The 21,434-nt window shown below is 44.6% G+C and overlaps 1 protein-coding gene across 2 annotated transcripts in view; it reads left to right on the top strand.

Annotated features, from left to right (window-relative positions):
* Positions 1 to 21,434, top strand: part of CTNNA2 (catenin alpha 2) — a 695,903-nt gene that overhangs the window by 444,319 nt on the left and 230,150 nt on the right. For both annotated transcript variants that reach the window (XM_063135156.1, XM_063135157.1), the window contains exon 7: positions 19,885 to 19,965. In XM_063135156.1, coding sequence (XP_062991226.1) covers positions 19,885 to 19,965 — 81 coding nt within the window. The remainder of the gene's footprint in view (positions 1 to 19,884; positions 19,966 to 21,434) is intronic.

Here is a 21,434-nt window from a genome sequence, read left to right on the forward strand (position 1 = left end):
ATCTATGATTCTATATGTGAGCTTCTCTTTGCTTATAGTGCATCTATATCCAATTTCCACCAACAAACTCTATTATCCTTTCACACAAGTGAGCTTGAGTCATACCGGTACCTCATTAGGCCCCCGCTGGATCAGATCCCAGGTTTAAGACAATCATAATGAGTAATTGTCTTTGTAAGGATGCTTTTATTATTGTTATTTAGTTGTTTATTTATTTCTTATTTCTTTTCTATACCTCTCAATGACCAAAGCTCTCTGGGTGGTTCACAAAAATTAAAACCATAAGGTACAGCATTAAGCATAAAATACGGAAGCTTAAAAACCACAATATACAAGTACAACCAGAATAAAACTGAGCAGCAATGCAAGGATTTAAAATACAAATTTAAAACTGCAGACTTAGAAGACTAGGAGTATTTGGAAAATAAAAAGTATTTGGAAAATAAAAAGGTCTTCACCTAGTGCTGAAAGGACTACAACATAGGTGCCAAATTAAACTCTCTAGGGTAGGGTGACCATATGAAAAAGAGGACAGGGCTCCTGTATCTTTAACAGTTGCCTAGAAAAGGGAATTTCAACAACTGTTAAAGCTGTAGGAGCTATACTAGAGTGACAAGATTTAAAAGAGGGCAGGGCACCTCAGAATGAGAACTGGCCAAAATATTTGGGGACGCATCGACCCTGTTCAGGTGACATGGTAAGCCATGGTGGTGATGCATTTGGAGCAAAAACAAGATGGCTTAGTATGTCGTGTGAACCATTCCTAATCATGGTGGCTACATAGCCACGGTTTAAACTAGGGTGACCATATGAAAAGGAGGACAGGGCTCCTGTATCTTTAACAGTGGTATTGAAAAGGGAATTTCAGCAGGTGTCATTTGTATATATGGGGAACCTGGGGAAATTTCATCTTCATCACACCAGTTAAAGCTGCAGGTGCCTTGCCCTCTTTTAAATCTGGTCGCTCTAGTATAGCTCCTCCAGCTTTAAGCGTTGTGATGAAGAGGGAATTTCCCCAGGTTCCCCATATATACAAATGACACCTGCTGAAATTCCCTCTTCTATGCAACTGTTAAAGATACAGGAGCCCTGTCCTCCTTTTCATATGGTCACCCTACTCTAGGGGGAGCTCATTCCACATCCGGGGAGCCACAGCAGAAAAGGCCCTCTTCTTGGTAGCCACCAGCCTCGTTCATTTGGCCTGCGCTCATGGAAAAGGACATCAGCAATTCATTTATTGTTAGCCGCCTTGAGCACTATATTATTAGTGAAAAGCTGGGATATGAATTACATAAATTAATACATGAAATACGTCTGAGCCACAGACCTTTTCCATTGCAGCCAGGGGTGCTTGAGAAATTTGGTCTTTGTGAATTTGGATGTGAACTGACCTGATCCAAATCACCCGGACTATGGATTTTGTAATGCAGGTTTTGTCCCCAAAGCATAGAAAAATGAATGTTAACATGGCATATTTTAGGACAATTTGTGCTTTGAAATGTGTGGAAAAGGAGAGGAACCTCTCGTGCAAGCACTGAGTCATTACTGACTCTTGGAGGGACGTCAGCTTTCGCTGATGTTTTCTTGGTAGGCCTTATAGTGGGGTGGTTTGCCGTTGCCTTCCCCGGCCGTGATTACCTTTCCCCCAGCTAACTGGGTACTCATTTTACGACCTCGAGAGGATAGAAGGCTGAGTCGACCCGAGCCGACTGCCTGAAACCAGCTTCTGCTGGGATCGAACTCAGGCCGTGGGAAGAGTTTCAGCTGCAGAAACTGCTGCTTTACCACTCTGCGCCACACGAGATACTTCGAGATAAAATATATTTACGTTGTCAGAAAGTAGATATTTAAATGAAAGTGTATGTTTATTTTATTTTTAAAAAATCACAGATTAATGTGCAAACGGGGGAGGGGGGGAGAATTATAAATGAACACATGTGAAATTGACAAGAATGATCTGTCCATCCACCCGGCAGGAGACTTTTCAAGTGCTGCTGCCTTTGGTCCTTTTAACTGGCAATGCCAGGAGTAAAACTGGAACCGTATATATGGAAAACATAGGTAGTATCCAATGGTATCCCAAAGCTTGTACCAAAGATGTTACACTTGTACAAAGCAACACATGCACAATACAACCAACGTTTGCTCATGCAATGGGGAAAAACCACAATTGGCCAATGAATTTCAGCAATAAACCACCACTTTTTCCCATTGCACTATGGGACACTTCTGGATACTACCCAATGTGCTTGACCGTTAAGTATAAATGGGAATCTTATGTGTTTTCTTGTTAGCCCTCTGGGTTCTTGAGACGTCTTTGGAGTAACTAGAATATTTGATATCTGTTATGTCTAGTATCATATAAATAGGTCTTGCTTTTACAACTTCACAATTGTAACATCTAGAAGTATGTGAGAAAGTTTTCTATTTTTTTTAAAAAAAAAAAACACGAACCAGAAATGACTTCCTTTCCAATCATTCACAATAACAAGTGTTCCATTATGTGATAACCACACTCGGCTTTTCCTTCAACTCTAGTCAATCCATTCCTGCAACAGGCCTTATTTTAATCAATTTAACCATCTCCATGATTACAAAAGTCTTAATCAGTTGCCCTTTAACAGATAAAGTTATGGTCTCCTTTTCTGGATTACATCAATGGTACAGATGCAACATCCAACTCTGGTTTAACTAATCTTCCTTTGACCACAGTAAATTGAAGGAAACATGCACATTTTCATTAATTGGCATCTGTGTGACAAGTGTTGGAAATGGTCAGTTGGGTCCATGTATTTGCAGGTGGGTTGGCAGTAGCAGAATTCCCCTGGACAGTTCCGCCACCCAAATCCCAAAAATGCTACACAAAGGCACCGCTTAATGGGATAGGCTGTGGTGTCAGGGAGGGGGAGGAACCCCTGGAAATTGGGCAGTCACCTCCTGTGTTTGTTTGTTGAAACGCGAAAGAAGTGGAGACAAGTTTTTTGTATGGTGAAACAGATGGAAAGGAAACTGATGATACGTGTTTGAAATAGTTCCTTGAGAATGATACACGATTCTGAGCGTGTACAGAGGAGGGCAACCAGGATGATCAGGAGTCTGGAAACAAAGCCCTATGAAGAGAGACTGAAAGAACTGGGCCTGCTTAGCCTGGAGAAGAGAAGATGGAGGGGAGACATGAGAGCACTCTTCAAAGACTTGAAAGGTTGTCACACAGAGGAGGGCTCTTCTTGATCCTCTCAGAGTGCAGGACACAGAATAACGGGCTCAAGTTAAAGGAAGCCAGATTCCGGCTGGACATCAGGAAAAACCTCCTGACTGTTAGAGCAGTATGACAAGGGAACCATTGACCTAGGGAGGTCGTGGGCTCTCCCACACTAGAGGCATTCAAGAGGCAGCTGGACAGCCATCTGTCAGGGATGCTTTAGGGTGGATTCCTGCATTGAGCAGGGGGTTGGACTCGATGTCCTTATAGGCCCCTTCCAACTCTACTATTCTATGATTCTATGATTCTATTATCATAGTTGGTTTTCTTCTTTAATTCCCAAAAATAGTGATATATTTTCAGATATCTCATCCACCCATCAGCAAACCTGTGTGTGTTCCAAAAACTCCCCCCTTCCCATGATGTCATCACTGTGCTCATGTCATTATTTTGAAAGGGGGGGGGAAGTTTCTGTAATATCACATTAATTTTTAAAGGAGATAAGAGGATGAGTCTACTACCTCCTGATAGAATATGCCAGTGTTAAATTAGAGACACCTGTTTTCTTCAGATGGAAAAGAGAAGGTGTATTTTTCTTTTCTTTTTAGCATTTAGTGGTGCATCACTTCCTTAACTAAAAAATGATCACTTATTGCTCTATAGAATGTGAATTGTTCTAAGAATTTTGGCTGTAGTTTTAAATGTAATTTGAATTTCTCTTTATTTTCCCCTCAAACATGAGAATTCATCGTTTCTTAGCAAATGGTTTGACAGGCATTGTGAATCCACTCCAGTTCTACGAAATCCAGGGATTATATATAACTTTTTCAGTCATCAAAAGTTAACAGAGAGTTCGCAGTTTTTAGTTTTCCCCCTCCACATATTTCAGTACAATGCAAACAAGAAACACTTTCCCCGTATGGCCCTCACATCCTCCTTCCCCCCCCCTTTTAGGTTCCCCCTCCCCTTTTCATAACTTCATACTTTTGAAGAGTAAAGGTTTCACATATATAAGTAAATTTATTTATTTATTTTATTACAGCGCATAGTTAAGTTATGGAACTCACTGCCACAAGATGTGGTGATGGCCACCAATTGGGATGGCTTTAAAAGGGGGTTGGATAAATTCCTGCAGGAGAAGGCTTCCCATGGCTACTAGCCCTGATGGTTATGCACTATCTCCAGTATCACAGGTGGTATGGCTATGTGCATCAGTCGCTGGGGAACATGGGTGGGAGGGTGCTGTTGCACTCATGTCCTGCTTGTGGGTCCATGGTCAACTGTGTGAACAGAATGCTGGACTAGATGGACCTTTGATCCAGCATCAGGGCTCTTCTCCTGTTCTTACGATGGATGGAGTATTTCACAGCTGATTTGATTTATTACATTTATATACCGCCCCATAGCCGAAGCTCTCTGGGCGATTTACAAAGATTTACAAAGATAAGCCAACATCTACATAGCAAGATAAATGGCTTAAGAGAAAGGGGAAAAAATAACAGTCTCTTTGCAGGACTGTACTGGATTTGTAGTAGTTCATATTAAATATTGTTGAATATAGATCAAACCTTTTTCTCCCTTTCCTATCTTTCTCTGCAAACATGACTGGACCTGAGAATTTACGGAATTGTAGAGGAAGGGTCCTTTGTCCAATCCCTGACATCACTATTAGCAGGGTTGAGAAAGATCCATAGAGGAGATCTTGAGAAGTTATTGTCAGTTGGAGTAAACAGTACTGCAGAAGATATACCAGTGCTCTGACTCAGTGGCCTGGTTCACACATAATGCTAAGCCATGGTGTGGTTTGTTGAAATCTGAACTAGGGCTGTGCATGGACCCCCCGAACCGCTTCGTGGCCTGATCTGGAACTTCCGGATCGCCCCCGAACCATTTTGGGTTGATCTGCCCATCCCCCACTCCGCTCCGCAGAGCGAGATCCTGCTCCACTGCCGTCACTGCATGGACGGCTGCCCCCGTGGCGGCGCCAGGTAAGCCACACACCTCGCCCCCTTACCTGCCCCCATCACAGGCTTCAATTGAGGCCCCGGTTGAAGCCGGAAGAGAAGGCCGCGGCCTCTTCTGGCTTCAGCCGGGGCCTCAATTGAAGCCCGCAATGGACTGTGATGGAGGCAGGTAAGCCCCCCTCCCCCTTACCTGGCTCTGCCGCTGCATGGACGGTGGCTGCGGTGGCATAGCCAGGTAAGCAAAACTCCTCCACCACCCCCTTACCTGTCTCTGTCGCAGGCTTCAATTGAGGCCCTGGCTTCAAGCCAGAAAAGAAGGCTGCAGCCTCTTCTAGCTTGAAGCCAGGGCCTCAATTGAAGCCCATGACGAACACAGGTAAACCCCCTCCACCCTGCCCCCTTACCTGGCTCCATTGCTGTCGCTGCATGGACTGCGGCGGCGGCCCCACCGCCAGGTGAGTCCCCCTCACCCCCACTTACCTGTGTCTGGAGCTCCGGATTGAGGTGACCCACTTTTCCTCAATCCACAGCCCGACCCGATTTGTCTCTGCCTTTGTCGGAGGCAAATCAGGCCACTCTGCTATCGCTTCTCCAAAGCGAAGCGGAGCACAGCCCTAATCTGAACCCATCCCAGGAAACAGACCAGTGGTTTGTTAACTCGCTATGAAACCCAAATAGAACCCATGCTTTCTTGTGGGTCTTATGAAGTCTGTCTTATTTAAACAATGGCTTGCCATGAAATCTAAAAGCAGAACTGAGGCTTAGCCCTGGCTTGTTTGTCTGTCCTGAAACAGAGGCTCCCACCCAAAGCAACCTGAAAATAAAACCTTTCTGAAGGTTGGCAAAATAGACTGGAGAGAAGCACCTAGAATTAGAGGAAACAAACCACTGTGTGTGTGTTTGCTCATCTGCAAGACAATTCATGGCTAAATCAGCAAACCATGATTAAAATAAACCAGGGCTTAGTGTTACGTGAAAACAGAAGCCCCATATGTTCACATGACTTCATTCTGCCAACTGCTTTTTCCCCCTTTTCTTCACAAACATTTTCCAGTCAGCTCAAACACTATAGCATGCCTTGTGTGGCGCACAGCGGTAAAGCAGCAGTTTCTGCAGCCAAAACTCTCCCCACAGCCTGAGTTTGATCCCAGCAGAAGCTGGTTTCAGGCAGCCGGCTTGGGTCGACTCAGCCTTCCATCCTCCTGAGGTCGGTAAAATGAGTTCCCAGTTAGCTGGGGGAAAGGTAATAACGGCCAGGGAAGGCAACGGCAAACCACCCTGCTATAAGGCCTTCCAAGAAAACATCAGCGAAAGCAGGCGTCCCTCCAAGAGTCAGTAATGACTTAGTGCTGGCACGAGAGGTTCCTTTCCTTTCCTCCATAAACACTATAACTGAAGTTTGACCTCAATAGTTCACAATTAGTTCCATAGGAACTATGGCATGGTATTGGCTCAGAAGGGTTGTCCCAGGACACTGTGCTGCCTGAAGCAAAGTACATGATGATGCCCTCTTCTTGCAGAAGCTGTGTGGACAGCAGTTGAATTTTACTTCAGTGCTGGCAGTTAGACATCATGGTTCCCTGCACCTCAGGACAGCAGGCATCCTGCACAGCACACACTGCCTTGTCCCGGCCACGCTCTGCCCTCAGCATCTGCGGCCTGAGGTGGCTGCCTCACCTTGTCTTATGAGAAGGCTGGCCCTGTAGCTCAGAACTCTAGCTGCCATCCCCAATCACATTGCATCATGGTCTAATTTCATTACATAGTGTAGGTGTGGCTAGCTACTGAAAGGAAGCATGCTAACAGAGCTTTGTACCAGGCGATGCCTTACAGCCACAGGCAAAGTGATCCATCCTTTAGGAATGATTCACGGCATCCTGTTAGCATGCAGCAATCATGGCTTTAACTCAGTCTGTGACCTGCTTCAGACATTTATCTGAGCTTTGTTATTGCCATCTCCTGCCAATGAGAAGTTGAATGTGTGAACTGACTCTATTTATTTATTTATTTATTTATTTATTTATTTATTTATTTATTTATGCATTTGTATCTCACCCTATACGACTGGGATCTCAGGGCGGTGTGCCTATAAAATCAAAACAATGGGGGGGGCAACTAAAAACATATTAAATCATAGAATCGTAGAGTTGGAAGGGGCCTATAAGGCCATTGAATCCAACACTTTGCTCAATGCAGGAATCCACCCTAAAGCATCCTGGACAGATGGTTGCCCAGCTGCCTCTTGAATGCCTCTAGTGTGGGAGATACCACAACCTCCCTAGGTAACTGGTTCCATTGTCGTACTGCTCTAACAGTCAGGAATTTTTTCCTGATGTCCAGCCAGAATCTGTCTTCCTGTAACTTGAGCCCATTATTCCGTGTCCTGCACTCTGGGAGGATGGAGAAGAGATCCTGGCCCTCCTCTGTGTGACAACCTTTCAAGTATTTGGAGAGTGCTCTCATGTCTCCCTTCAATCTCCTCTTCTCCAGGCTAAACATTCAGATTTTTGTGAACCGCCCAGAGTGCTCCGGCTATTGGGCGGTATAGAAATGTAATAAATAAATAAATATGCCCTGTTGTTTCAGTCTCTCTACATAGGGCTTTGTTTCCAGACCCCTGATCATCCTTGTTGCCCTCCTCTGAACCCCCTCCAGCTTGCTGCAACCTTCTTGAAGTGTGGTACCCAGAACTGGATGCAATACTCAAGATGAGGCCTAACCCGGGTTGAATAGAGAGGAACCAGGACCTCACATGATTTGGAAGCTATACTTGTATTAACGCAGCCCCAAAAAGCATTTGCTATTTTGGCAGCCATTTCACACTGTTGGTTTATAGCTTGTGATCTACAACAATTCCAAGATCCTTCTTGCTTGTAGTATTCCTGAGCCAAGTATCCCCCATCTTGTAACTGTGCCTTTGGTTTCTTTTTCCTAGGTGTAGAACTTGGCATTTATCCCCATTAAATTTCATTCTGTTATTTTCAGCCCAGCACTCCAGCCTATCAAGATCATTATGAAGTTTGTTTCTGTCTTCCAGGGTATTAGCTATCCCACCCAATTTTGTGTCATCTGCAAATCATTAACAAATTAAAAACAGTAGATTTTTTAAAAAGCAGTACAAACAATTAAAAACAATTCAAACTATATGCAACCATGGAGGATTTTAGCTCTCAAAAGTTGTGATAAAAAGCCATGTTTTAACTTGGTGCCGAAATCAAGCCAGCGTTAGCACTGATTAGGCCTCCAAGGTGAGGGCATTCTACAACCGGGGTGCCACAACCGAGAAAGCCCTCTTCCACGTCCCACCATAATGTATGCCTTGTGTTGGGGGGATGCAGAGGAGGTCTCCTCCATCAGACCTCAAATCTTGGGAAGGCATATATAGGGAGAGGCGCTCCTTCTAGTCCCAAGGTCCCAAGCCATTTAGGGCTTTAAATGTCATTGCAAACACCTTGAATTCCAACCGGATGCATATTGGCAGCCAATGTAATTCTTTTAAGACCGGTGTTACGTGGTCTTCATAAATCTAGCTGCTGCATTTTGCACTAGCTGCAACTTCTGAGTGGTCTTCAAATATGACTCCGTTGAGAACCAGCCCATTTGAGGCAGCTGTGAGGTTTGAAAAATGATGTTCCCATTCATACATGTCAGTCAACACGGAATGCTGAAATCATTGTATGGTGGATGGAAGTTAGTCTTTTTGGGAGGGGCTCAGGTCTGCTTCCCTGTCTGGCTCAGGACAACAATGTGAACAGCTGGTCCAAGCTTCTTGCCAGGAAGGCAGCTTCAATAGGTCTCTCCTCTTCCCTCCTCCTTAATCTGGGCTTGAATTTTGCTTTTAACGCTGTCAAACAAAGACTGTGGGATATAGCCTTCTGCGACTTACGCGCTCGCTCTCATGTTTCTTGCTCTCCCAGTGCATTGCACGTTCATTACATTGGGCCTCTTCAGCTGGCCGACTATCTAAAGAACTTGTCGGTGGCTAAATATCGTATTGCCTTCTCCAAGGCCAGATGCAATGTTTATTCTATTGAATTACTTCAGGGCAGATATGCTGGTGTCCCTTATCAGGAACGACGGTGCCCCTGTAGGAACATGGAAGTGGAGACGATGGAGCATATCCTTCTGTCCTGTAGCTTTTATAATCAGGCCCGCCATCTTATGATCACCCCATTGTTGAGCAAACTGTCCAGAAGTACAGGCAAATTTTATGTTAAGTTTCTGTTGGAAGATAAGTCCTCAAGTGTAACTTTGGCTGTTGCTAAATTTCTTACAGTGGCGGCTAAGATTAGAGCTCATTGTGTATTAGACTAAAGTTGACAATAGCTCTAACTGTATGATTTCATGTCTGATTCTTGTGTTTGTTTTTCTGTTGTTCGTTTCTTTCTTTTTATGGATCTATGGATCGCAATAAAGAAAGTAGTAGTAGTAGTATGGTGGATGTGAATGTGTGAACCAGCCTTGACTCCCAGCAAGTGTGTTGGCGTAACAAAACCAACAGCTGGTTCCACTCTTGACTACCCATGGGCAGCATTGCTCCAACATCCAGGCTGGCCAGCCCATATATGAAAAGATGAGTCTACCCCAAGAGCTGACTGTGCTTCTCCCTGAGGCTGCCTGGGGTAACATAGGCAGCAGTATGTGAAATGTATTTGCTAGGACATGCAACTACCACCAGGTCATTTAGGAGAGGGGTGAAGTAAGTCAAAAGGAGGAGGGCCCTTCATGGGCAAATAAATAGCAACTTCTTATAAGTGTGCCTGCGATTGGATTTTATTACCTCTTGCTCATATAGTCCTCCTGCCAGTCCTGAAATATTAAGGACCGATTTCATTAAAAGAACGATGATAGTTTCCAGTTGGAAGGAAATATATAAAGAATCATTTTAGGATGTGTGTGTGTGTGTGTGTGTGTGTGTGTGCGCATATACATTTTTTCCCAATGGTAATGTATGCCTTGATAAAAGAGTGTGCTATTGAAGTTCTGTATGAACTGTGAATAATAGTGTCATCTTCGTAGCTGATGATCTGGGGAGAAAGGAAAGGGGGGAGAAAAAATGTACATTAACGCATTGTAGCTGTTGGATCGATAGATAATCTGTCCGCCTGTCTCTTGCTGGATAAATTACTGGGTAAATGGCGCTGGGATGTTTTGGACATACAGTGTGTAATAATATGTTGGTAGATGAAGCTGCGTTAGTGGTTTTAGCTTTTACTTGTACATCAACTGCTACGACTCCAGGAAGGAGCACTTCACAGTTAGAAAACAATGGCATTTTCGACCACCTCCTTGCAGAGCTGTTTGGAAAAGCAGGGACACTTCTCGATTATAAATTGAACCATTATATGCAGTTTTATATTTGTGGCTCGTACTTCTTGTACAGGAGAAGGAGAGCCAAGTTCCCTTTCAACCCCTTAATTCCAAGTCTTTCATAATCACGGCCTCATCGATCTGCCAACGCATCACGGTCCTAACGTGCATGTTTTCCAGCCTGTGCGACAAGCCTCCTTCCGGCATGCCCATTCTTTGTTTGTATTTTTAAAACATGCAACAATAACAAGAAGAAAAAGTGGGAGGTAAAGAGGGGAATATTTGTTTGTCTGGGGGTTTTCTGCCCATTCTTCATACGTGGCTTATAGCTGTCACCAGCACCGTTCTTCTGACTAGCAAAGGTCGCTTTTGCAAAGGTTATATTTCTGAACTTACCTGTTGCAGATCTCATGAAACTGGGACAGGGTTTATGTCGGTGAGGGTGTACAGACCGCTAGAGTTCATTGGCATCTTGATATGATGCTTCTGAAAACAGCCCAATTCGACTCCGACTGATTTGGAGGCTGGTTGATCTAAATTGTGGTTTGGATATCTGAAGTTTTGTGCCTCCCTTTGATTCTCATTGGAAATCATCAAATGGCCATAACCACTATATTTATTTATTTATTTATTTATTACGTTTTTATACCACCCAATAGCCGAAGCTCTCTGGGCGGTTCACAAAAATTAAAACCACAATAAAACTTCCAACAGGTTAAAAACACAAATACAAAATACAGTATCAAAAGCACAACCAGGATAAAACCACGCAGCAAAATTGATATAAGATTAAAATATGGAGTTAGAAAATTTAGATTTAAGTTAAAATTAAGTGTTGAAATACTGAGAGAATAAAAAGGTCTTCAGCTGGCGACGAAAAGAGTACAGTGTAGGCGCCAGGCGGACCTCTCGGGGGAGCTCATTCCACAGCCGGGGTGCCACGGAATGCTTACTTGTTTACCCTGGCTCTTCCCAACCATGAACTAGTCTAAATGTTGTTGTGCTTTCATCGTAACGTATTGCATTATAATTTGTCGCAAACCATTTTGGCGTTTTTAAAATGGGAAACTGTATATAAGCATTTTAAAATAAAAAGAAGAAATATGCTACACAGAGATTCCATGTGTTTCATGAGCCAAACCAGCAAGCTCACCACCCTTGCTTTGTTGTTAAAGCCCTTTTTTTAAAGAGAGAAGTAAAAAGGCACATAAGCCAGGATTGCTCAATTATCCTGGCTTGCTGGGCACAAATCTTGGCTTGTTGCTGGCTTGCAATCCTGGCTTGCTTGGAAGCAACAAGCCAGGATCCTGCTCACTCAAGAGGGAGCAAATGGTGTTCTCATGCTGTTCTGAAGTGTTTCCCAACCCTCAGAGGCAGCTTTGGGATAGGGGTGGAAGGGCTGCAGTGTTTGTGTGTGTGTGTGTATTCTATAAAGATTCAATAGGTTGTTAACAGACACACACTTACATACATCTGACCAGATATGCACAGCTAAGAGTTCAAAGACCTAGGACTCACTAAGGGCTCTTGAATGATCCCGGTTTTGGATTCCCTTCGCCCTCAGCTTCTGTAGCAATGACACCGACGTCAGCTGCTTCACCAAGTAGACAGAGAGGGAGTAATTCTAGGGAGAAGGCATAGTGCCAGAAGGCTGGACTTGGGGAAACGCCACATACCTGCTCGGAGACTGGGGTCCTCCTCCTCCTCCTCCTCCTCCTCTTCCTCCTCCTCCTCCTCCTCTTCTTCTTCTTCTTCTTCTTCTTCTTCTTCTTCTTCTTCTTCTTCGAACTGGATGGAATGTGCAAGAATTGTAGCCCCATCTGTGTTGGGAGAGTCGGGAGACCTGAAAATGATACACATTGCAGAGATGCCCCTTGGGAAGAAACATGCTGCATTTCAGAACAATAGTTTCAGTGGTGTGTGTGTGTGTGAGAGAGAGAGGGGGAACTTTAAAGGTGATTTTTTGGGTAGAAGACTAAAAAGGGAATCACTCCCTGCTCCACAAGTACAGGTTTTCGGGAATAGTACGTGCACGCTTTGGAAAGGTGCCCCTAAGTAAGTAGGCCACCAAAAATAAAAGAACAATGGGATAAAGGAAAGAAAGCATTTATTACAACCCAGCACATTTTGAACCTCATTGGTCCTATATCAGAGAATAAATGTGCACATAACTTTTGGAATCCCTAACTATGCAACCTGTAAAACATTGAACAGATAGTGTGTGTGTTTGTGCTCAAAGCAGCCTTCACAACTTGGGGTGAGGGGCGTTCAAATTTGATTTGCTCCCCCCCCCCCAACACTCATATACCTGTGCTTATTAACACACAATGGTTGGAGTCATACTTGGCAAACCATAAAACTCTACTTTCAGGCAGAGAGGAGAAGTTCTCCGGGCACTGTGTTTCAGAAGGAGAAACCTAGCTCTGTTCTAGGTGTTCCATGTCTCAGTGGGAGAGGAGGCAGCATTGCTGGCAAGACGAGTTCCTTCCCCACCTCCAGCTACACTCCCTGGTTACCTCCCATCATATGCTACAGCCATTGCCAGATTCCACCTGCCCTCCCAGTACCCTCAGGCAGGTAAAAGGGCTGGAAAGCTGGACTTGGGGAAACTCCACATACCTGCTTGGAGACTGGGTGTCAGTAGCAGCAGCCACCCTCTGAACAGGCAGCAGTTGGCTTGACCATCTATCATTTAGTGCTGGCTCTCAAGTCATTCTTGGAAGCTCAGAGTGTTGCTGCTGCCTCCCCTACTACAGATGCAGAGCGTTTCTATTCCAGCGAAAATCCCACAACTTTACCGCAGCTTTCTGCTTCCATTTTTGTCCCACCATCGTGATGTGCTCTCCTTATGGACACTTTCCTTCCCCCCTCCTTTCCCCCCATTAACCAAGAGTTCTATATGTTTCATTTATACAGCCACAGGATGGTGCTGTGATCTGCCTCTCCCTATAGTGTGATTTTCTCTTTCCATGCTGAAACGGAAAGGTGGTCTTTTTTTCTTTTCTTTTTTTGGTTACCAGTTTATTTCCATTTCAAATTAAGCCAAGGAAATCCTTCCACAGTATGAAAGAGGCACTGGAGGTTTACAGTGTCATGTAATCGACCCGGAAACCTCTTTGAGCAGCCAGTCACAAGTGTGCAATAAATCACTCATTGAGAGAAGTTCACAGTCACAAAAATGGCTGTGAAAACAGAGGATCCACCTCTGCTAAGTGCCTTCTTCATCCTTCATAAAACTAAAAAGGAGAACCCCAGTGGAGTTACTCTCTGGTTGGGAACTAGAGCTATACCCACTCTTCCACTTTCCCTCTGCACTCTCTGTGCCCTGATGTCTTCCATATATGGAAAGCTTGATAGAAAATGTATCATTTTCTGCAGGCACGCCGTGCCTCTATAGCCTTCCAAAGCTTCAGGAGGATTCCAGATTGATTTGGTCTGCTTCAGTGGTGGAACACCTCCCCCAATTCAGATATCTCTTTAATCCTTCCAAATCAGCCTCTGATGTACCTTTATCATAGAATCATAGAATCATAGAATCATAGAATAGCAGAGTTGGAAGGCGCCTACAAGGCCATCGAGTCCAACTCCCTGCTCAATGCAGGAATCCACCCTAGAGCATCCCCGACAGATGCTTGTCCAGCTGCCTCTTGAAGGCCTCTAGTGTGGGAGAGCCCACAACCTCCCTAGGTAACTGATTCCATTGTCGCACTGCTCTAACAGTCAGGAAGATTTTCCTGATTTCCAGCTGGAATCTGGCTTCCTTTAACTTGAGCCCGTTATTCCGTGTCCTGCACTCTGGAAGGATCGAGAAGAGATCCTGGCCCTCCTCTGTGTGACAACCTTTTAAGTATTTGAAGAGTGCTCTCATGTCTCCCCTCAATCTTCTCTTCTCCAGGCTAAACATGCCCAGTTCTTTCAGTCTCTCTTCATAGGGCTTTGTTTCCAGACCCCTGATCATCCTGGTTGCCCTCCTCTGAACACTCTCCAGCTTGTCTGCGTCCTTCTTGAATTGTGGAGCCCAGAACTGGACGCAATACTCTAGATAAGGCCTAACCAGGGCCGAATAGAGAGGAACCAGTACCTCACGTGATTTGGAAGCTATACTTCTATTAATGCAGCCCAAAATAGCATTGGCCTTTCTTGCAGCCATATCGCACTGTTGGCTCATATTCAGCTTGAGATCTACAACAATTCCAAGATCCTACTCGTTTGTAGTGTTGCTGAGCCAAGTATCCCCCATCTTATAACTGTGCCTTTGGTTTCTATTTCCCAAATGTAGAACTTGGCATTTATCCCTATTAAATTTCATCCTGTTGTTTTCAGCCCAGCACTCCAGCCTATCAAGATCACTTTGAAGTTTGTTTCTGTCTTCCAGGGTATTAGCTATCCCACCCAATTTTGTGTCATCTGCAAATTTGATCAGCGTTCCCTGCACCTCCTCGTCCAAATCATTAATAAAAATGTTGAAGAGCACTGGGCCCAGGACTGAGCCCTGCGGTACCCCACTCGTTGCCTCTCCCCAGTTTGAGAAGGTTCCATTGATAAGTACTCTTTGAGTCTGATTCTGTAGCCAATTGTGAATCCACCTAATAGTTGTTCCATCTAGCCCACTTTTAGCTAGTTTGTTAATCAGAATCATGTGGTACTTTGTCAAAAGTTTTGCTGAAGTCAAGATATATGACATCCACAGCATTCCCATGGTCCACAAGGGAGGTTACCTTATCAAAAAATGAGATCAAATTTGTCTGACAGGACTTGTTCTTGACAAATCCATGTTGACTTCTAGTGATCACCGCATTGATTTCAAGGTGTTTACAGATTGACTTCTTTATAATCTGCTCCAGAATTTTCCCAGGGATGGATGTCAGACTGACTGGTCTGTAGTTCCCAGGTTCCTCCTTTTTGCCCTGTTTGAAGATAGGGACAACGTTAGCCCTCCTCCAGTCGCCCGGCACCTCACCTGTCTTCCATGATTTTGCAAAGATAATAGACAAAGGTTCTGAGAGTTCTTCCGCTAGCTCCTTCATTACTCTAGGATGCAGTTCATCGGGCCCTGGAGATTTGAACTCATTCAAGGAAATTAGGTGTTCTTTGACCATTTGTTTATCAATCTCAAACTGCAATCCTGCCCCCTCAACTTCTGCTTCACTTTTTCCAGGGGGGTCATAGACCCGCTTTTGAGAGAAGACTGAGGCAAAGTAGGAATTGAGCACTTCAGCCTTTTCTTTGTCATCTGTTATCAATTTGCTGTCCTCATTAAGCAGTTGAACCACCATTTATTTCCTCTGTCTTTACAAGACATATACCTCCCTTTTGTATCAGACCTTGCAGATCCCAAGGATAGCATTTGAGCAGAGCCACCCACCCACCAATGGAAAGGTTGAGGACATTGAGGGTGGCACCCATGGCTTTGCACCCATTGCACTCTGCGCTCTCCTAGTGCATTTCCATCACCCTGTATAGGCTTTACACGTGACTCAGAATCAATTTTCCAGTGTCCTTGGTCACATGTAAAGCTACCATGGATGCAGGAGTTTCTCCTGTTCAGACGGTCACCCTCCATGTGTGCAGGACAGATGCCACAACGGAGGGGCAGAAGGACACGGGACAAAGAATGCCGGGAGAGGGATTTTGTTGATCAGACATGGGCGTTGGAGTTGTCTTCAGCAGTTTGCACAACACATCCCACATGCTTATTGCCAGCAGAGCTGGCAACAGATAGCTGGTTTTTCATCTGCGGTGTTCATGGTAACTTCTGAATATTCAGCACTAGTGTGAAAACTAGGGTTATTTCAAAGAAGATAAGGCTTCATTGCAATTCAAGATTAAAAGCTTTTAGTTTTCTAGAAGAGGGGGTAAGAAGTCATGTACTGTTTTTTAAAGAAACACTCTCCTTCCAAACGGTGAGACAGTACATATCCTGAACTCCCTTAAAGCTTTTTATAAAACACCTTAGAAACTTAAAGTAAGTCTCTTCCATGTTTTTCTTTTAATTGGACTATGAACTGAGAAATACTTTCCCCCCCTCCCTCCCAACATTCTTTTAAAAATCTTCATTGAGAATCTCTCTTTTTTCTTTTTGCTGAGACTTCCTGCAAGGGGAAAAAAAAGGTTTTAAGTGGAAGTCGTCTTTATCCTCCACCTAATGTCTGCCAATGTGAGCCTTGTTACTGTCGTAAGGAACATTTTCCTTCTGTCCTCAAGCTGTTTTGCTGCTTATTATCATGTTTAACATCCCTGCTGCCTGGCAGGATGGAGATTAGAAGCTCTTAATATTCGTTTTATAGAGGGGAGCATTGCCAGATATATATTTTTTCTCCTGTTTTTTTCAGCGCAAAGGCTACAGTGCAGGGATATAACGCATTAGCACAAAACTTCAGCGTGATCTACTGAGTCACCTTAATCTCCCCTCTTCATCCTTTTATGATTTGTTTTAAAGTAATCTGCTGCACTCAGCAGTTATCGCCTTAATAATGGAGTTGAAAAACTTAATATGGAAACGAAACTCTGCATCTGTGTTGAGGCTGAAGCAAACGGTAGAACGGCGGAAGGCACAATCCCCTTGAATGGTCTTCTGTACAAGCCCCGTTGAAATAAATAGGAGTCGTGCGAGGCACTGCAACTAGATATCGAAGCAGAAATATCAGAGAGGCAGTTGGGAATGTGGGGGTTGATGAGGGTTAGAAAGGCCTGGGGTAGGGAGCTAGATTTTTCTGCTACCTGTCCCAGGTGGTATTAAAAGCAATGGTAGCGTGACTGTATGAAAAGGAGGACAGGGCTCCTGTGTCTTTAACAGTTGCATAGAAAAGGGAATTTCAGCAGGTGTCATTTGTATATATGGAGAACCTGGTAAAATTTCCTCTCCATCACAAGAGTTAAAGCTGCAGGAGTATAGCTAGAGTGGCCAGATACAAGAAAGAGCAGCCCTGTCCTCCTTTTCATATGGCCTCCCTAAATTAACCTATCACAGGTGAGGGAGAAATGCCCCACCAAAAACACGCTAGGCCAACATGAGCTGCTTTCTCATAATGAGAAAGGAAGGATGCAGCGGTGAGCAATGTCAGCCCCACTGGACCCCAGGAGGCTCATGCCGGCACATAGAATCATAGAATCATGGAATAGCAGAGTTGGAAGGGACCTACAAGGCCATTGAGTCCAACCCCCTGCTCAATGTGTAGGGTGACCATATGGAAAGGAGGACAGGGCTCCTGTATCTTTAATAGTTGCATAGGAAAGGGAATTTCAGCAGGTGTCATTTGTATGCATGCAGCCCCTGGTGAAATCCCCTCTACATCACAACAGCTAAAGCTGCAGGAGCCCTGCCCTCTTTTGTATCTGGTCAAGAGGGCAGAGCTCCTGCAGCTTTAACTGTTGTGATGAAGAGGGAATTTCTCCAGGTGCTGCATGCATACAAATGACACCTGCTGAAATTCCCCTTTCAATACAACTGTTAAAGATACAGGAGCCAGGTCCTCCTTTCCATATTGCTGCAACAGGATTTGAAGAGGTCACCCATGTACATTTTGCAGTGAGCAAATTCGCTGGGGATCAACAACAAGACCCAAATGAAGTAGGGGAAAGGGAGAAGGGAAACTCCTCTAGGGGAATCCGTTGCACAAACAATCTGACAGCAGGACCATCTCAACCACGGAGGGTGGTAATAGGTGGTTGCATGGAGTGTCAATTTGGGTAGGAGGAGGGTTTGACTCCTTGAAGGTGGCAGCGCTCCATAGGGATGCATTCAAATTTTGTTTTTGCTTGCAAAACATGGGAGTGTGCCCTGTTCGAAGCTCCAAATGCAAGCACGAGCATGTGTCCTTTGAAAATATTTCAAAATTGGCGAACGCCAACTCATGTTTGCCTTGTTCCCAATTCCCACTTCAATTTGTGCAAAATTCCTAATTTGCGCAAATTTCTTCAGTAGGCTGCGTCAGCCCCTCTTTAGCAGGGGAAAACGTGGGGAGATTTGTGCAAACTTGAGGGAGATTTGTGCAAATCTCCCATTTGATCACGGCTTGGTTTATGCAAGATTCCCATTTGCACAGTGCAAGCAGTGATCGGAATCGGGCATGAGATGAGTGTCGAGACGACGGTTGGTGATTCCTAGGTATCTCAGACATCTCTCGTTTGCCCATTCCTCATCCTCTGGATCCTTCTTGCCTCTCTGAGAAATCTCACTGGCTGCTTCCCTCTTACTACAAATGCCACAGCAGCAGAACACGAGCTGGTGCAGATTTCAAGAGACTTTGCCTGGCTGAAATGCTTTGCTTGCAGGGATCCTTCTCCAAAGCGAGCGAGGTATTCTTGGCGAGGTGGCCTTGAAGATCACCTGGGCTGCTATGGTATAGGTGATCTGCAGGACTACCTTACCTAGAATGGCTCAATGGGAAACATTGTGGGGGAGGGGGAAGAAGAGAATGAGGGTGTCCGTGGCTGGGCGAAGGGTGAGAGGGAAGAGAAAACAAGGAGGGTGGCCGCTGGGGGAGTGAGAAGAAGGGTGGCAGCCATAGCGATGGAAAGAGAAGAGGAGGAGAGTGGCCACTAGGGAGAGGAAGAAGAGGAGCAGCAGTGGAAGAAGAGAGGCAGATGGTGGCGGCAGCAGTGGTGGTGGTGGTGGGGAAGAGAAGGCAGAGCGTGGCAGTTATCCCCACCATGTAGGGCACCAAATTACTGGGAGATGGGCCCAGCTGATAGGACAAGAAACAATGAAGTGAAGGACATTTATAGACCGGAGGGAGCTGGGTAGGAATGGTTGGCCATTGGTATTGAACGGCAGAGAGCTATTTATCTATTTGATGTATTTATTTTATATCCTGCCTTTCTGCCAGAAGTGGCACTTGTTTCGATGGATTTTGCAGTTGGGAAGTCACTAATAATTTTAGGAACTCTCGTTTCATGGGAATGAAAGCCAGATCGTAAGCCGCTCAGAGAGGTGCTGAAAGAGAGCTTCTGGATTGATTGCACCTTGATAAATCCCAAGTGTGTCATTGCCTTAAATATGTGTGAATGTTCATAGATGATAGTAATGGGAGCAGTCTGTAAATGTCTCTCTCCCCACCCACCCCGCTTTCTTGGCCTATATTTACTGGGATCTAGGAGACGATATTTAGACTGATACTCACCATATGCCCCTGGGTTCACATGCTTTCCCTCTTCCTTCAGTCTTGGGTAGAGATCTGCTCTTCCGAAAAGCCAAGCGCAAGGGTCATCTGCTCTCTTTGTGAATGAGGGTGCTCTGTCTGTTCATTGCAGTGTCTACAGCTGTAACTTATTCAATTATTCCAGAAAATGTCCGTGCCGCGTTTCAATCATCCCAAAGTGGTAATGGAACAATGCTGAACATATTTTATGCTTATACAGGCTGTTATTCCTTACTGACTCCTTTGTTTTATGTTATGTTTTAAACAGACTGGAAGGAAGGAAAAAGGAGACCCCCTGAATATAGCAATTGACAAGATGACCAAGAAAACAAGGGATTTACGAAGACAGGTACTTGATGCTGTTTGCTATTTTATTTTATTTTAAAGGATGCCTTCATTGGTGGGTGGTCTGCTGCTGAGCCAGTAGTAGACCTGTTCAAAGATTTCCTACATTGGCAAGTGCTTCCTTGCACATCTCAGTGTGACCCCCTTTCCTTTTGAAAGCACAAACATCTAGGGTGGGAACTAAAGGGTCAGGCAGAAGAATTAATCTTTAAACGTCACTTTTCTATCACCTAAGAAATTTATTTATTTATTGAAATATTAGTTTTCTGCTTTTCAATTTGGTAACGCTCACAGGTCAGCTCACAAAATTATAAAAGTGTCTCATGACCATCAAACGCCTTTTTCCAAAGCTACCACCAACCGTAGGCCCCCAAATGTGAGGGTTGATCAAGGACAAGGATGGATTCAAAGCCCTTTCGTTCCTCCTGTGATGCCCCAGGATCGGGTCCTTTATGCACAGAAGCCTCAACCTTTAAGTCCCTCCCTTTGATTTAGATGAGAAGGAATTAAAAACAAGAACAAGAACTACCAACAGGACCTGCTGGTAGAAATCCCAGTGAAAAAAACATTTCCCGTCTCCTTCCCCTCGCAGGGCCCCCAATGTTATTATGGCTCCATAGCAGATCTCTTCTTTGTGGCTCATTTAGGAATTCTCTGTAAAAGTAGCTAATGGACACCAATCGATTGTGCCGTTTTTTGGAATGGACAAAGGCCTGTCTGCAGTCTGGCTCAGGCAATACCGTAACTAATCTTCAGGTCTACTTTGGAAAAGTGTATGACTTCCTCCCATTTAACTTGTTAAGTGAGAATTACACCACTACCACCCAAAAAAACTCCCACAAAGACCCACTGAAAACTTCAGTGGATTATGCACATATCTATTTATTTATTCATTACATTTTTATACCGCCCAATAGCCGAAGCTCTCTGGGCGGTTCACAAAAATTAAAACCATAATAAAACAACCAACAAGTTAAAAGCACAATTACAAAATACAGTATAAAAAGCACAACCAGGATAAAACCACGCAGCAAAATTGATATAAGATTAAAAAAAAAGAGTTAAAGCAGTAAGATTTAAATTTAAGTTAAAATTAAGTGTTAAAATACGTAGAGAATAAAAAGGTCTTAAGCTGGCGCCGAAAAGAGTACAGTGTAGGCGCCAGGCGGACCTCTCTGGGGAGCTCGTTCCACAACCGGGGTGCCACAGCAGAGAAAGCCCTCCTCCTAGTAGCCATCTGCCTCACTTCCTTTGGCAGGGGCTCACGGAGAAGGGCCCCTGTAGATGATCTTAAGGTCCGGGCAGGTACATATGGGAGGAGGCGTTCCTTCAAATAACCTGGCCCCAAACCGTTTAGGGCTTTAAATGTCAATACCAGCACTTTGAATCGGGCCCGGACCTGGACTGGCAGCCAATGAAGTTGTCAAAGGACTGGCGTAATGTGATCTCGCCAGCCAGTCCCTGTTAGTAAAC

The sequence above is a fragment of the Elgaria multicarinata genome, chromosome 10 (genome assembly GCF_023053635.1).
Source record: "Elgaria multicarinata webbii isolate HBS135686 ecotype San Diego chromosome 10, rElgMul1.1.pri, whole genome shotgun sequence".
NCBI lineage: Eukaryota > Metazoa > Chordata > Lepidosauria > Squamata > Anguidae > Elgaria > Elgaria multicarinata.